The following is an 18,727-nucleotide window of genomic DNA, read 5'->3' as shown; positions in this document are numbered from 1 at the left end:
TTATCTTTTACACCATATTGTTACTCTACCTTTTCTATGTTTACATACACAAATACCACTGTGTTAAAATTACCTATAGTATTCAGCACATAACATGCTGTATGGGCTTGTAGCCTAGGAATAATAATGAGCTATCCCATATAGCCTAGATGTACAGAAGGCTATATCATTTAAGCTTGTGTAAGTACACTCTATGATGTTTGCACAATGACAAAATTGCCTGATGATGAGTTTCTCAAAATGTAACCCTGCCATTAAGTGACACATGACTGCATTCGTAACCTACACAAAGGCATAAAACAGGAGCAGGAGGGGAAACTGAAAACGCTCAGGTCCCTGTATTGATCAATAAAGAGATTTCCAGTCTTAGTAAAAATGCATGCTGATATCAATTAAAGTAACAGAATGTTAAACTCTTAAATCTGTAAATGGAAAAGAAACAAAGCAAATCCAGTCAATTAAAATATCCAAATAAGCAGACTACATCCATAATATCTAACGCCTGTTAAAAATATGAAGAAAATATGGTTAAATGCATATATTTGATAGAGCTGAGTGTGAGTACATGGCTGTTGGTTTTACTATTCACTAATTGCTATGGAGGAAATATTTGTGCCCCCCCATTCATATACTGAAGCACTAATTCCCAATATGATATTTAGAGGCAGGGCCTTTGGGAGGTGTCTTGGTATGTTTAGGCTGTTAAAATAAGTTAGGCTGGGTACTTTGTGGACAACGCAAATTTATCGTTCACAGTTCTGGAAACTAGGAAGCCCAAGATCAAGGCACCTGTGGATTAAGTATCTGGCGAAAGCTCAATCTACTTCATAAATGGTGCCTTCTTGCTGCGTGTTCACAAGGCAGAAAGGACAAGTAAGTTCCCTTGGGCCTATTTTACAAGGGCGTTAATATCATTCATGAGGGTGAAGCCCTCATAACCTAATCACCACCCAAAGATCCCACCCCTTAATACTACCACAATGGTGATGAGGTTTCAACATATGAATTTGCAGGGGACACAAACATTCAGACCACAGCAGGAGATAAACAGGTCATGAGGACAGAGCCCCCATGATGAAATTCATCTAAATGTCTAAAAAAAGAGACACGAGAAAGATTATCTCTCTCTCCACCATGTAAGGACACAGCAAGAAGGTAGACATCTGCAAACGAGAAAATGAACACTCACCATACACTAAATCTGTAGGCAGCCTGTATTAGTCCGTTCTCATGCTGTTATGAAGAAATACCCAAGACTGGGTAATTTATAAAGAAAAGAGGTTTAATTGACTCACAGTTCCATGTGGCTGGGGAGGCCTCAGGAAACTTACAATTATGGCAGAAGGAACCTCTTCACAGGGAAGCAAGAGAGAGAATGACAGCCAAGCGAAGGGGGAAACCCCTTATAAAACCATCGGATTTCATGAGAACCCATTCGCTATCATGAGAACAGTATGGGGAAACCACCCCCGTGATTCAATTATCTCCACCTGGTCCTGCCCTTGACACATGGAGATTATTACAATTCAAGGTGAGATTTGGGTAGGGACACAGAGCCAAACCATATCACAGCCTGATCCTGCACTTCCCTGCCTTCAGAACTATGAGAAACAAACGTTTATTATTTAAGCCACCCAGTCTATGGTATATTGTTACAGCTGCCCAAGCTAAGACACTGATTTTCCATATGCTAACAATAATTCATAAAACATACATATTTTAAAGGCTAACGGAGAAGCTATTGGACACGCCTTCCTTCGTTAGCCAACTGAGATTTGGATCTCATGTTTGCCTTCTAAATATGGATTTAAAGAAAGAGGCTAAGGAACCATGAAGAGATGGGAGCTACGCTAGCTACCTTTAGCAGAAGAGAAGTTTAGAAAAGATATTAGGGAGCTTACAGGATCCCCAGGAGTGCCTGAAGTCTATGTAACCTGGAATAATAACCAAATCCTCATGGAAGACTGCCACTGGGCACAGATACCACACCTCGCATCTTGGGAGCAGAGAATGCTATAGCTAAGATTTCTACCATTTGCCACCCCCAAAAGCCTATCTCTCTGCCAGTTCTTCCACCTTCATCAGGACAGATTCCACACAGCACCACCTTCTTCACTCTTCTTTCTTCCAAACTCAGGTGACTGCATCTGATTGGCTGGCTCTGTGTCATATGCCTGAGCTCTGGCTGCAAAGAACACAAAGAAATTGTCTTCTAGCAAGGGGATATAGAATCAATGGTAAGATTTTCCTCAATATAGGACAAATAATCAAAAGATGCTGGGTAACTACACAGATAAAAATGTCCACAAGTCCACTAGAGTCTGAAATCACTGAAAACTAGCCAAAAAGTTCCACTCAACACAAGAAGACATTTAGAAGTGGAAATCATGGAGAGTCAGAATGAAATTCTGTAAAAAGACAGACCTCATAGGGAACAGACGCATACATGTATGGTTTTCTAGGTACAATAAAAAGCTTCTCACCCACTGCTCCACCACACACACACACACACACACACACACACACACACACACTCTCATTCCTGCTCCAGAAGGTTAATGTTACATCATTAAATACATTCTTTTGAAGAAAATTATCTTTAAATTGTAAGCCCTTGAGAATTATAAAATATTAACCTGAGTCATAATAAGTTAGAATAGAGTGCTTGCTTTGAGAAACAAATACTGAGAAAACAGAAATTTTTATAAAAGAGTAGGGAGGGGTGACTTAGTAGAACATTATCGACTACTTCAGGTAGCTAATAGATGTTTGAGATGTGTGCACTTTGTATATTCCTATGTGGCTCAGTTCAGCTGAGTGCAGTTTTCTGCATTCACCTAGTGTTTCTTAAGGACAAAATCACACAAAATTCACATTGTGCCCAAACTATTCCCTAATATACCAATCATCATGTTGGAACAATCCTCACATTTTCAAAACAGCATTACAACAGAACTTACTGTATTATTTAGACTTCATGTTTGGTAAAATAACCATTCAATTTTCTTTTCTTTCCCATTCAAGTTTTTTGTTCATTTTTCTACCAGGTTGCCTTTTTCATAATAATTTATAGGAATTCTTTAAACATCCTGACCAGTGATCTATATTGCAGTGTCTTCTTCCAGTCATGGCTTGTACTTTCATTTCTTCCTTATGGTTTACATTGATCAGAAATTCTTAATTTTAATACAGCTGAACATTTCCTTTATGATTGTGATTTTTATATTGTTTAAGAAATCTTTCGCCCACCCTGAGGTCACAGATATTCCATTTTGCCTTCTAAGTTTTACAGTTTGCTTTTTCCATGTTTTCTGTTTAATTGAGATGGTTATTGTCTTTAGACTTTTAAAGAACTTAGACTATCCTCAGAAGTACAACTGCATTTGAATTATAAAAATAACCAAATGATTACAAAGGTAATACCTGGAGCCTTAGGATTATTTGGCCAAAAAAAAAAAATCAGCATTGAGATGGAAAATAATGTTACAATAACTAATCAAATGTTCATCTTATCACATCTCCCCAAAAAAGAAAAAAGATTTCTTCCCAAGAATAAAATAAAGTCACTCTATATTTGCAAATTTGCCTACTCACTAAAATTTATTTGTAACCCCAAAATCAACCCTCAGGGCACTTTTGCAGTCATCTGCAATCACACATATGCAAGGAACAGTGAAAAATTTGAGTTGCCCAACATCCACATTCCCAGCTGAAGTTGAACAAAATGACATTCAGCTTTCTTGTTTCAGCTCTTATATGGTTAACAGGTATCCTTCTTGCAGTCTATTTAGTACCAGGTTTTTTGTAATTTTGTGCTTTTTGTTGGTGATTTCCCTGTTTAAAATGGCACTCAAGAACAGCGGTAATTGCTGTCTAGTGTTCCTAAGTACAAGAAGGCTGCGATGTGCCACAAAGAAAATATGTGTTAGACACTAACTTCATTAAGACATGAGTTACAGTGCTGTTGGCTGAGAGTTCAATGTTAATGAATCAACAATATATTAAATAAGATGTGTTTAAACAGAAACACACAAAACAAGGTCATGTATGATTGGTTGACAAAAATTGTGACCAGAGACTCACAGGAACCTAACCCTGTATTTCTTCTAGAAACAATACTCCATTGTAAACACTGAATTAGTGTTTACAGTGACTGTATTTTTTATTTTATTTTGAGATTGGGTCTCACTCTATAGCCCAGGCTGGAGTGCAGTAGCATGATCATAACTCACTGAAGCCCTGACCTGCCAGGCTCAAGTGAGTCTCCTATCTCAGCCTATTGCCTAGCTAGGACCACCAATGCATGCCACTACACCTGGCTAATTTTTTAAATTTTTTGTAGAGAAAGAGTCCCCAGGGTGGTCTCAAATTCCTAGGCTCAAGTGATCCTCACACCTCAGCCTTCCAACGTGTTGGGATTACAGGGGTGGGCCACTGCACTCAGCCTTACAGAGACTTTATGAAATATAATTACTATAAGTAATGAGAATCAACTCTAACTTTAAAGTATCGGAAAGAAAAATAAGGGTATCAGTTTGGATTCTGTCAAGTAATAATTTTTTAGATGCTGTCAGTCCCACATTTTTCATACTATACATCCTGTTTTATACTAGAAAAATGATATAATCATAAACCAACAAAAAACCACATAGACCATTCCTTAGGAAAACTTTTTAATTTTTAACAATTGTATATATGTAGTGATTTTTGCCACCATCCAGAATCTCCTGGTTTGTCTTGAAGGTCTAGAAAGTAGACTTTATCCCTATCTGGACTTTATCTGTCTATCAATCAATCTAGATGATCCAATCTATCTGTTTATCTATCTATCTACATGAAAAGTGGACTTAATTCATTCACCCAAAGATTAGCAAAATTTCACAGAGACTTAATAACTCAATTAATTAAAAACTGATGTATACACTAGAGTTAAAATGTATTGATTTATAAAGAGATGTCTCTTTTTGATAACATAAACACTGATATATCCTGCCCAGGAAACTTTATTCCTTTCCTGACGTCAAGGTGCATGAGAAACCAAAGTAATAAAAACTAGGCTGGCAAGTACAGCACTGGTCTTGAAGGATATTTAATAAGAGAAGTTTGATGAACTACCACTTACCTACAATAAAAAAAACATATTTCTAACAATAATAATCTAGAGTATCTATTAAGGGCTAACCAGATACTGATATATAAATTTACTCAACAGCCCTATGAGGTAGGTAACATACTAGCCTTTTAGATTAGAAATGTGAATTTAGACAAGTTAGAGGAGTTAGGAATCTTACCCAGATTATGCCACTTGTAAGTATTAAGGGTTGAGAGTCAAATCACAATCTGACTTCAGAGCCCTTACCAAGTGTCCCAACCTCTACCAGAGTGCTCATGCTCAACACTTGTTTCCTTCCTGTTAGGAAAGCTAACTACATCAGTTTCTACAGCCTCCTATTCTACGTTGTACCACTCCTTCTGTTAATATTTCTTTCTTTTTTTTTCTTTTTTGAGTCAGAGTTTTACTCTGTCACCCAGCATGGAATGCAGTGGTGCAATCTCAACTCACTTAGCTCACTGCAACCTCCGCCTCCCGGGTTCAAGTGATTCTCCTGCCTCAGCCTCTCAAGTAGCTAGGACTACAGGCACATGCCACCACACCCAACTAATTTTTGTATTTTTTACTAGAGATGAGGTTTCGCCATGTTGGTCAGGCTGGTCTCAAACTCCTGGCCTCAAGTGATCTCTCCGCCTCAGCCTCCCAAAGTACTGGGATTACAGTCATGGGCCACTGTGCCCAGCTAATATTTCTTTCTTAAAATGTGTTTACCCCACTGATTAAACTAGCAATCCATTTCTAATAACTTAAAGGTTTATGGTGTCCCCTAGGAGTCTGTCTTATATCTTCTCCTCTCAAATTATTCAAAACTTTCTGTGAGCGATCTCATCCATGTCCATGGGTGGTCTTAGATTTGGGGATTATTTGCTGCACAGCAATCTCTTCTGCACTCCAAATCTGTGTCCAACTATCAACCTGACATCTTTACTTGAATGCTACATGAATGCTCATCTCATTCTAAATAAAAGTCAAAATGCTCACAGTAACTTATGAGACACTGAGCTTAATATGATCTGCAATTTCCCCCCATATGACTGCCATGATTTGAACACATGTGCCCTCTCCAGAATTCATACTGAAACCTAATCCACAAAGCAATAGTATTAACAGGCTTTGGAAGGTGATGAGGCCACACAGGCTCTGCCATCACAAATGGTTTAGTGCTCTTATAAGAGGCCTGCAGAAAGCAAGCTAGGCCCCCTTTTTGCCTTTCCACCATGTGAATAGACAGCATGCAAGGTGCCATCTTGGAAGCAGAAGCCTGGCCCTGACCAGACACCGAACCTGGCAGCATCTTGATCGTGAACCTCCCATCCTCCAGAACTGTGAAAAAGAAATTTACTCTTTATAAATTACCCGGTCTCAGATTTTTTTTACAGTAGCACAAACAGACTAAGACAATACCCATTTCCTCCTACTCCCCCTCCCTCCGCTCCAGCCACCTAGTCTCTTCACTGTTCCTCTAACTTCACAAGCATGCTTCCACCACAGAACCTTTACATTTGCTCTTCCTTCTGCCTGAAATGCCCTTTCCCTGGATATATGCATGCCTATTTCATTTTCTTCAGATATGAGATCAAAAGTCATCTTCTCAAGTAAGGCTGGTCTCTAGTCACCTATCAAATATTTTAAAATTTCAACACCACCTCTCTGACACTTCCTTGTTTTTCTCCAAGAAGTTATCATACATTTACACAGATACAGAGATGGATACATAGATACATAGATATATAGAAATAAAAACTTATTTGGCTTATTACATTTCTCCCATTGCAAGCTAAGCTCTATTAGGATAAGAACTTTTATCTGTTTCCTTCATTCCTATGGGTATAGAATAGTGCCTGGCATACCACAAAACCTTAAGAAATATTTCTTGAATAAATTAACGAACCACAGGCAATCCAAACTTAACATGCTCAAAATAGAATTCATCATTTCTCCCTCTCCCACCCCAAAACCTATTATTCCCACTGTACTTTCTATTTCAGGGAAAGGCACCATCATTTAACCAAGTGTTCATGCCAGAATTCTCCAAGATTCATTCTTGACTCCTTCCTTCCAAGCAACCATATTTCCAAGTTCCATCTCCAAGTTCTGTTGCTAAACATCTCATTAATCCATCCATTTCTCTCCGTCTTTACTGCTATCAATCTAGTCTGGGCCACCATCATCTCTCACTGGGACTACCATAGCCTTCAAGTGGCACATTGTTTTCATTTTTTGGCCTCCTAAAATCCATTCATTCAAAAGCCAAAATCATCTTTTTAAAAAATGAGCCTATGTGCCTCCCCTGTTAAAAACCCTTCACACGCTTCCCACTGCATGGAACAAAATCCAAATTCCTCACTCTGCCCAGAACCCCCTGCATCACATGGCTCCTGTTCATCTGCCCAACCTCATCTCATACTATTCCTCCCCTCACACACTACACTCTAATCACAAAGGCATCCACTCTGTTCCTCAAGTCCAACAAATCCTTACCACAGCCAGGCCTGTGCAATTGGCAGTCCCTCTTCCTGGAATGCTCTTCTCCCAGTTTTTTTTTTTTTAAGCCTGCTCCTTCTCATCTACCAGTCTCAGTGAAATGACACCGCCTCAAAAAAATATTTTCTTTTAACAATCCATCTAAAGTGGCCTCACTTAATATCTCCTTCATCAGTCTGTTGATATACTTGGATTTTGTCTATGTTCCCCAACAAAATATAAAAGCTCAATAAGAAGCTTATCTGTCTTCTTCCTCTTTTTCTTCTTCTTCTTTTTTTTTTTTAAGACAGAGCCTTGCTCTTGTCACCCAGGCTGGAGTGAAATGGCATGATCTCAGCTCACGGCAAACTCTGTCTCCCGGGTTCAAGCGATTTTCCTGCCTCAGTCACCCGAGTAGCTGGGATTACAGGTGCCCACCACCCCACCCAGCTAATTTTTTGCATTTTTAGTAAAGATGGGGTTTCACCATGTTGGCTAGGCTCCAGGCTGGTCTCGAACTCCTGACCTCAGGTGATCCACCTGCCTCGGCCTCTCAAAGTGCTGGTATTACAGACATGAGCCACCACGCCCACTGTCTTCTTTATTGCTCTTTTCCTTAAGTCTAGCACAGTGCCTGGCACATAATTTCTATCAAATATTTGTTGAATAAATGGCTACACTAAATCATCATTTAGCAGAGATGGGACAGAAGGAGATTTTAACATGAAATGGGTTGCTGGACAAAGACAGTCTCCTTATAATCCCTTCATGTCACAGTGTCCCCAGAAAATGGTTTTGTACAGCACACTATGATAAACAGACAAGAATGCTTGCAGCCACAGGTGACCAGCACAAGGGCTTAGCCATCCCAGGATGAGCCCAGCCGCCCAGAGAGCTAAGAGGCTCAATACCTCATACACCTTGAAAAGCTCTGGATTGTGACACTTAAGATTTCTTCCAACTTTGAAATTCCTTTATGAATTTTCTCAAGAAATGCATAGACCTAAGAATCTTTATAACTCTTAGCTATCTAACACAGAATAAACTCTATATTTATAAACCCTACCACTGATTACCTATATATAGTCTATAACCTATTTAGTCTTCACCATTTCTAATAACTTTTGTTATCCCCAAGACTGATCTGAGAGTAGGCTACTGACATGAAAACTCATGACAGCAAATGTAGCAAGAGATGAAGAAGCTATAAAATCACAACAAAGATGTTCAACACTCAGACTAGATAAAGACCCCAAAGTCAGAAAGCCTGTTCTTCTTTTACACCAGTTATTCACCTCTTATGACACGTAGAGTCTACACTGACTTTGCTGGCAAACCAGGCTAGCACATGGCCCTGACATTTCATAAGGTTCTGGTAATTCAAACAGAGAGTTCATAAGACTACACTCTAAGGTCATTAACTTTACTCATCAGTTATATTAAAAACTAGAGGTAGATGAGTACAGTTTATTGTATGTCTATTACACTTCAATAAACGTGTAAAAAATAAACTTGAGAGGAGTGATCAAAGTTAGTATGACTAGTAATATGACAAAGTGACATCATATGCCTCTTGATCTAATGACTGAGGACAAAGCATCATTCTTGTGATATTCCTGCCAAAACAGTATAACTTCAATTTAATTATAAGAAAACATCAGAAAATCCTGGATTGAAAGCATATTCTAAAAAATAAATGGCCCATTTTTTTATGCCAATGTTTTATGACAAAGAGGTTAAGGAATTGTTCCAAGGTAAAGGAGACAAAAGTGGCATAAAAACTAAATGTAGTTCATGTTCATACTTTGAATCCTAGAAAATAGTTTTTTTTTTACTTTTACTTTTCTTATAAAAGACATCAGTGGGGGCTGGGCACGGTGGCTCATGCCTGTAATCCCAGCAATTTGGGAGGCTGAGGCAGATGGATCACTTGAGGTCAGGAGTTCAAGACCGGCCTAGCCAACATGGTGAAACCCCATCTCTACTAAAAATACAAAAATTAGCCAGGCATGGTGGCCTGTGCCTATAATCCTAGCTACTCAGGAAGCTGAGGTGGGAGGGAGGATCACCTGAGGCAGTTTGCAGTGAGGGGAGATCGTACCACTGCACTGCAGCCTGGGCGATAGAGCAAGACTCTGACTTGAAAAAACAAAACAAAACAAAAAGACATTAGTGGGAAAAATCACTGAAATAAGGTCTATAGATAATAAATTCCCGATTTTAATAATTGTGTTATGGTTATAAAACAGAGTATCGTTGTATCTTTTTAAAAAATATGCAGCTGGGCATTGTGGCTCATGCGTGTAATCCCAGCACTTTGGAAGGCTGAGGCAGGCAGATCACCTGAGGTCAGGAGTTCGAGACCAGTTTGACCAATATGGGGAAACCTTGTCTCTACTAAAAGTACAAAAATTACCCGGGTGTGGTGGCATGCGCCTGTAATCCCAGCTACTCGGGAGGCTGAGGCAGGAGAATTGCTTGAACCCGGGAGGCGGAGGTTGCACTGAGCTGAGATTGCACCACTGCACCCCAGCCTGGGTAACGGAGAGAGACTCTGTCTCAAAAAAACAAACAAAAAAAATGTATTGGCCAGGCACAGTTGCTAATGCCTATAATCCCAACACTTTGGGAGGCCTAAGCAGGCAGATGGCTTGAACCCAGGAGTTTGAGACCAGCCTGGGCAACATGGTGAAACCCTGTCTCTACAAAAAATATGAAAATTAGCTAGGCCTGGTGGTGTGTGCTTGTAGTCTCAGCTACTTGGGAGGCTGAGGTGGGAGAATTACCTGAGCCTGGGGAGGTGGAGGCTGCAGTGAGCCATGGTCATGCTACTGAACTCCACGCTGGGCAACAGAATGAGACCCTGTCTTTAAAAAAAAAAAAAAATGCACTGATGTTCTCACAAGTAGAAGCTAAACATTATATATGCATGAACATAAAGATGGGAACAAAAGACACTAGGGACTACTAGAGAGGGGTGGGTGGGGACAAGGGCTGAAAAACTACCTACTAGGTACTATGTTCACTACCTGGGTGAGAAGATCAACCCCAAACCTTAGCATCACGCAATATACCTGTGTCACAAACCTGCACGTGTATCCCCTGAATCTAAAATAAAAGTTGAAATGCAAAATTATTATAAAATTAGGAATAAAAATAAATTTTGCTGTTATTGTTGTTGTTGAGATAGTATTTCATTCTTGTTACCTAGGCTGAGTGCAGTGGCACAACCAGGACTCACCCAGGCTCAAGTGATCCTCCTGCCTCAGCCTCCCAAAGTGCTGGGATTACAGGCATGAGCAACCACACCTAGCCAAAAATAAATTTTCTTAACCTCAAAAAAATGAAATATACACTGGAGTTTTTAGTTTTAACCACACCAAGTCTGCAACTTATAAATGATTCAGAAAGTTAAGAATATGTGTGTGTGTGTGTGTGTGTGTGTGTATATGTTCATATAAACATTTAAGAGGAAAAAATCTTTTTACAAAACTAGGCGAAGAACACATGCAAGCTATGAGGGGAAATGCTGGAGAATTTACCAGTTTCAAATACAAAAAGATGGAATGTGAAAAAACATATCAGACAATAACATACATCACTAATTTTATTATGAGAGAAGGGAGAGGAATTTCTGCAAAAAACCTTTATCAGGAACAGCATTTTCTTATGTGAAAAGGTGTTTGTAATTTTATGGTCTTCGGTTAATAATGGAAAAATTTATGGTAACAAATATATCAAAATACTTGGAAATCATATGCTAATTTTTGAAGGAAATATTTACTCAGTCATTCCCAAAGCTCCATAAAATAAAAGGAGCTAGAGTTGTAGGCAAGAAAAATACAAGAATGACACAAAAATTTTTCCTATGCCAGAATAAATGGTGCTGTATCTTATGTAGACAGATACACCAATGGAATTTTGCTGAAGACAAGGCAGCCTAATTCGGCAGCCTGAAGCCCGGAAAAAAATATGGCAGGATGAAAGCAGAGAAGTACTTCAAAATCAAAAGGATATGCAAGGTATTTCATTGTTCATATTAATCTAATGTTAATATACACAAATGCATTTTATGTAGTTCATAATAGAAGGAGCTACAGAGTTAAATCAACAAATATTCACTGAATGTCTAGCGTATGCCAACACTGGAGATACAGAATAACTTCAAATAAAAATTAATTCCAGGCCAAGCGTGGTGGCTCATGCCTGTAATCCCAACACTTTGGGGGGCCAAGGAGGGAGGATCACCTGAGGTCAGGAGTTCAAGATCAGCCTGGCCAACATGGTGAAACCCCGTCTCTACTAAAAATACAAAAATTAGCCAAGCATGGTGGCAGGCGCCTGTAATCCCAGTTACTTGAGAGGCTGAGGTAGGAGAATCGCTTGAACCTGGAGGTAGAGGTTTCAGTGAGCTGAGGTCATGCCATTGCACTCCAGCTCAGGCCACAAGAAGGAAACTCTGTCTCAGAAAAAAAAAAAAAAAAATTAATTCCAAGTGCTCAGATTAGTGTTCCTCCTAAAACCTTTAAGTAAAAGAAAGAATACAACTTACACATTAAAATGTTCAGTTAGTAAATATCCCATGAAGCTATAAAAAAAAAACTCCTCCTGGATAGAGAAATTCTCTCCACTAGCAGCAGCCATTCCAACCAGTTTGTTTCACTGAGGTGTTGGGATAATGCTGGCTAACAGATTTATGTTGAGGAATAGCAGAGTTTTCCATGTAGTAAGATACTAAATAGGTATAATAATAGAAAAACTCTTTACTGGCACAATAATTTACTGCTAAGCATAGAATTTAGGGTTATAAGATTAATAAAGTACTGTTTTCTGAACCAACATTACAGTGTAAGAACTCCCAAGAGTTTCTTAGTGGAATATATACCACTGAGGTACTCTAAATAACTATTTATACCCTATTTCATTCCATGAGCAATTTGAGACAGGAATCTGTGACTGGCTTAATTTGGCTTTTGATCATTATTGATATATACAACCTCTTTTGTTGACATCACACCCTTACTTATCTTTTCAGTAGAAATCTGTGATGTTTCTTTGAAGTGGAACATCTCTCTATCAGATCAGTAAGCACCACTGAGTCCATAGTTAAAGCAAAAACCAAACATCAAATTGTTAAGATCTGATGGTCTATTTATTATAACTGCTTTAACATCAAATATCTTGTAGCATTTATTACTACAATTATTATTACTGTCATAAAAATAAGCTGAGTTAATAATTACAATGGTAATAAGTATTACTGAAACAATGCAGTCCCTTGATTTGTGAGGCTTCACCTCCCAAGAGGGAATCAAGAAAAATACACTGAATATATATACATCCTGGAAAATAAAGTGCCAAAAATTAGACAGAATTGAATTTAAAGAGTACAGTTTCCCTGATTTAGAAGGATATGAAAACTCAGTTCTGTGGATCAAAGATATTATAAACACATAGAAAATTACCACTAAATTCTAGCTCATGACATTTTTATCTTATTCTATAAACTGGATCTTATATGCCTTTCAAAATAGAGAATTAATCTGCTAATGCTGAATCTGCTCTACATGTCTTCATGTAATTACATCCATGCCCAGGAAAAGAAAATGTTGTCTATACTATAATGCTTATTTTATATTTATATTGTACTATAATGCAATATTTTAGAGAAGAAAAAATGTTCACACCTAAGTAGTCAACAAATCCGTCCTAAAATAAGAAGGTTTGTTTTGTCTGTTTGTTTGTTTTGAGACAGGGTCTTGTTCTGTTACCCAGGCCGGAGTGCAGTGGCACAACCATGGCTCACTAGAGCCTTGACCCCCTGGGCTCAAGAAATCGTCCCACCTCAGCCTCCAGAGTAGCTGGGACTACAGGTGCACGCCACCACACCCAGATAATATTTTATGTATTTTGTAGAGACAGAGTCTCGCCATGTTGCCCAGGTTGGTCTCAAACTCCTAGACTCATATGATCCACCCGCCTTGGCCCCCAAAGTGCTAGGATTACAAGCCTGAACCACTGAACCGACCTGCTTCTTTAATTATTGTTACTTCTGGTCATCTCCATACTGCATCACAACATAAAACACATTCCCTTAATGTGAAAAGAACAAAGAAATAACTGAAACATTTAACTTCAGGATGAATGGTGATTTAATATCAGAATGGAGATGTAACAAAGTTTTATGATTACTAAACAACAGATAACCCCAAAAATTAGCAAATTTAAAAGCTAAATGTATATATGCCCAATTACATATTTTTAAGAATGGAAATAAAACCTTTAGAGTAAAATTCATTCTAATAGCTATTTTTTAAAATTAATATTAAAGTCTTATATATGTATATATTATTTAACAATGTATATTAAATGTAGTTAAACAAATTGGGGACTGTTTTTTCTTTGTTTGTTTTGTAAGACAGCAGTTAAAAGTAATTTCATTAGAAGGGAACAAATATACATTTGCTTAGTTATATCCAAACATAACTTTTAAGAGTCCATTACCTACCACACCTGCTATGGTAAGTTCATATATATGTGTTACCAGGAAGACATAAGGGCATGATATAATGAAACAATAATTAGAAAATTAAGAAAGTACATTAAAGCTTCTATTTTTTGTAGAGTTAATTACCTCTATCACCCACTTCTTCCCTCTAGAAGTTTCCAGAACTCAAAGAAATGCCTTTATTCAGCAATTATTTGTTGAAAAACAAATGTAAACAATCACCATACTATTCTAAAAAATTATTTTCTTTTTTTAAGAAATGGGAGGTAGGGGATAAGAGGAAGAGAAGAAAAGGATCCTTAGTATGGGTTTAACAATCAACATCAAGGGGCTGGCGGGTGGGAGATGCAAGAAAAAGCCAGTAAAATTTATAAGTAGTAACAATTGTGGCTTAGAATATAAATTTCATTAATAATGACTGAGAACTTGTGTATAATTATAGACAAATGTACCAACAATCTTTTGAAACTCCATGGGAGTAAAATAGCCATCCGTATATTTCATAATCCTAGATTTGAACAGCTTTTCTAACAACAAGCTGTCTGGGTAATTACTAAGCTATCTGAGAGTTACTGTGAACTTTGTACCTTTTTAGCTCATTGACAGATGACTATTTGTTATTAGCTCAAGTAATAATAATGTATTAAAATACTTGCTTTATATACAGAAACATATGTTTGCATTTAGACTATACTGAACTTTGTTCCCCAGAAATGTATTGTAAAAAGCCACACTGAAATCTGTGAAACAGCAGCAGGACCAATAAAAATGAAACCGGTTGCTATTTCTCTCACAGTCTATGATAAATAAAAACTGCTTCATGCCTGGATGTGCATTCTCAAGGATTATTTTTGATTTTACAAACTTTCTTGCTGTTATTAATGTTTTGCTTCTGGTCTCTTACATACTTGGAGGAGAAAGCATATTAAATTTTCCTTAAGATTTCCTGACCCCAGATACGTAGGATGAACAAGTCAAAAGACCTAATGTACAACACAAGGACTATAGTTAATAATACTGTACTGTATTCAGAATTTTTGCAAACTAAATAATTATAGCTGCTCTTGCCACAGGGGAGAAAATGGGTAACTATATGAGATGACGTATATGTTAATTTGTTTTACTACAGTAACCATTTTACTGTGTACTATATGTATCTCATAACATCACACTGTATACCTTAAACATACACAATAAAATTTATCTTATATGAAAAAGAACTTCTGATCTTCACAAACATGGTTAAGTGTGTTGATTTGATTTTCTGAGAATTAAACAACTCACCTTGAGTAGAGGTAAAGTAACTCAGAAACCAAATCCATGAGTTGTTAAAAAAAAGTTTACATGAGGACATTCTGAAAAGTAAAGTAAGTTCAATGAGTGAAAAGTTGAGCCAGAATACAGTATGATTTAGAGCATGTAACTAATTCCAGTAGATAAAGGAACCTTCATTACTGATTAGTAATTTAAATTTTACTGAAAACTTCTTCCTTATTTCAAATACTTTTCATTCTAAATATGTCCTAAAAATAGAATCTAGGCTCTTTATGTTATGGATTATTTCATTTCAAAACATTTTTTTAAATATATTTCTGCTTTTGATATAACATATTAATGTCTCATAACATTCTTCTTATTCACTATAGTATTATAATTCTGTTGATTTTTTAAAATTAATAAAAATAAGACAAATAAATGTTCATTAGCATAATGGCAACTGGGTGTTTCAACCAAGAATTACTGGGGGGTGGTTAACATATGAATTACGTAATCTCAGGCCTTGCAAACAACAACCAATATTAACATTCTAAATCTAAATTTTTAAATATGATAAATCTAAATATAAGAGTGCACTGGTGCAAATTAGGAAATATGTGTGCGTGTGTACGTCCATAAGGACTACAGTTAATACGACACTCTTATTAACTATAGTCCTTATGGTGTATTATATATTTTTATATATTATATAAAGTGACTCTATACAACTGCTTTTAAAAAGACCTCCCACAGCATTACATACAATTAAGAACATGACTAATGCTTTTCAGTGATGTTTAATCAAGAAAATTTCCTTGGAGTGGATGGGCTCAACCTATGATTTAAAGAAGGAGAGGGAAATAGCAGATAGGAAGAGAATTATTCCCTATATATTAGACCTTACAGCCTCCCTACTGCAGACGATATATCTCTCTTCCTCGCCATAGGCTACCCACTCACAAGTCTTTACAACATCCATGATAGTGGTAAGGAACAATTTAATACAACAGCCCGCCCCACAGAAAATTTCCACTCAACTTTAAAGGCCTGTCATATCTGTCCCATCAATTGGTGAGGAGAGATGAAAATGGATTCTCAAGAGCAATAGGCTTAATGCACTACCCCTGAGGTAGTAAACCATCCCACTTAGTGTAAATAGTTTTGAAACCTGGTGATATAAGTATAAGATCCATTTCTCGTCTGTAAAAGCAAAGGCTAAAGTATATTAACTGCTATGGTTTCAAATCATCAGTAAAGCTAAAACACCAGGAGAGAAAGGTGAAGATCCACTTTCTGTGGTGCTGGACTTTAACCCTGGGCAGTGAACTGAATACATGCCAAGTCCAGTTTCTAATTTTAATCTGAGCTATTCCCACACTAACCATATTTTCACTGCACATTACTAATTGTATAACCACAAATAAAGAAAATAGACATAAAGAATACTGCAAAAGGATAAGCTAGACTTTACACCTAAGAGTCAAGACTCAAATGAACTAAATACACTCCAGAATATGCAAGAGGACTCTTAGTCTCTTACACCAAAAATGGCTCAAAATAGTGACAATACAAATTTTGAGCAACTTCTCAATATATGTACAACTACCATGTTTTTATATCTTTCATATGATAAGCTCCAATGCAACTCTTAAAAAGGACACCACTTAAAGAAATCATTTTCTAATTGCTGTGGGACCTCGTATTAAAGGTTTATTTTAAATTTTTAAAAATTTATTTTTTAATCTTCCATTTCCATTAGCATTAAAATAGAAATTGTATTGGTATTAATGGTCCATGGTCTTACAGTGTCAATACCAAGGAAACAAAACAGTGCCTCTGGGTAAAGCCCTCTGTTAATATATATTAATAGTGGAATCTGATTTATGGGTTTCTTTAGATGCAGTAAGGCATCATTGGAATCATTATAGTTTACATGTTGTATATGATTGTTGAACAGAGTACATACCAGGCCCTGAGAACCCAAAGACTTAGTAAAACTGGAACCATTAAAAGTTATTTAATGGTTAACTCTAGAGCATATGCTTTCATCACAAAGAATATAATAGCAGTAAAAAGAATTGGTAGAACCTCTTTTCCTAAATTCTGAATCAAATGTTTTCTCAGCCACCAAATAATTTCCCTGGAAAGGTAAAAAGATATACCACCTAGGTGCTATATGTGAAAACATTACAATCAGAAGAACAGCACCGATACTTCCTCTTTGTTAAGATGCTAATATCTTACTATAACACAACGCACCTCAGAATACATTTCAATCCTGCACAGGTTTTTACCTGGGACCTACCAAAAGTGTTTCCATTAATGAATAACAATCATCTAGAAAATGCTTCTGGAGCATGGGTGCAAAGAACAGAATTATAATGGGGCCTGTACATATAAGGGATATGGCAACAGAAGTAGTATTACAAGGCTTCATTGAGAGTGAGGATGAAGCCAGTGGCTGCTGTTTGTACACCACCATTAGTAAAAGGCTGTTCTGCCGGAGGCAGAAAAGTTGGTAAGTGAATGCATCAATACTGAATTCAGTTTGAGTTGCTTTCAAAACGTAATGGCTCATTCAGTGCAAACATTAGGAACAGGCTAATGGAAGGGTTGCCTAGCCAGCTAGATTGAACACAACATGAGGTCTTCTCTTGGTGTACAGACTGAACAGTGCTTAATTCTGCCTCTGGTTGCCCAACCTTGTTATCTTTGGAATTGAAGTGGGTGGGTGGGAGGAGGACTCTGAGTTTTGATTTGTTTTTTTAACTTATGGGACTGTTGAAAAAAAAAAAAAATACCCATGAGTCTCCTACTTTCCCCTCATAGACCAAACATAACCCTGACAAAAGGCATACATGAGTAATTATAATTGTTTAGGGTACTGTTTTGTTATTTTGTCCTCAGAATCTTTTTTTTTTTAATAAATTGAAAATGGTGACATAGGAAAGCTAACCAATTAACTTCTCATAGTACCATATAGGGCATCATTCAATAACAGAAACTGAGCAGTAACTAAAGTCAGGTTTCCAATTTTTTTCCCATTCACCTACCTCACTTCAAGAAAGATTTTTAATTATAAAATTTCATTGTTGCCCAAAGAGGCAATTTGCCTTAACACTGAGCTTCTCAAACTGTAATGTGTATATGATCAGCTGGGAATCTTGTTAAAATACAATTTCTGATTCAGTAGTTCTGAGGTGGGGCGTGAGTATCTTCAGTTTTAATAAGCTCCCAGGTGATGGCCATGCTGCCAGTCCACAGAGAACACTTTTGAGTAGCAAGGGTCTAGTAAACACAGAAGCAGAAAATATGTTTTTTCCTCCTCATCAACTCCCGCATTTCCATAACTTAAACATTTTTTCAAGTGATTCAATTTATCCACA

The 18,727-nt window shown here is 37.2% G+C and overlaps 1 protein-coding gene across 6 annotated transcripts in view; it reads right to left on the bottom strand.

Moving 5' to 3' along the window:
* PBX3 (PBX homeobox 3) overlaps positions 1-18,727 on the bottom strand; it is a 223,142-nt gene that overhangs the window by 159,996 nt on the left and 44,419 nt on the right. Inside the window, exon 2 of one of the 6 annotated variants that reach the window (XM_054520627.2) lies at positions 2,077-2,185. The exons of the other annotated variants lie outside the window; for them this stretch is intronic. Coding sequence (XP_054376602.1) covers positions 2,077-2,170 — 94 coding nt within the window. The 5' untranslated portion in view covers positions 2,171-2,185. The remainder of the gene's footprint in view (positions 1-2,076; positions 2,186-18,727) is intronic. 6 annotated transcript variants of the gene reach the window in all.

Source organism: Pongo abelii, chromosome 13 (genome assembly GCF_028885655.2).
Source record: "Pongo abelii isolate AG06213 chromosome 13, NHGRI_mPonAbe1-v2.0_pri, whole genome shotgun sequence".
Taxonomy (NCBI): Eukaryota; Metazoa; Chordata; class Mammalia; order Primates; family Hominidae; genus Pongo; species Pongo abelii.
The sequence above is the reverse complement of the archived record's forward strand: the minus strand, read 5'-3'. Positions and strand labels throughout refer to the sequence as shown.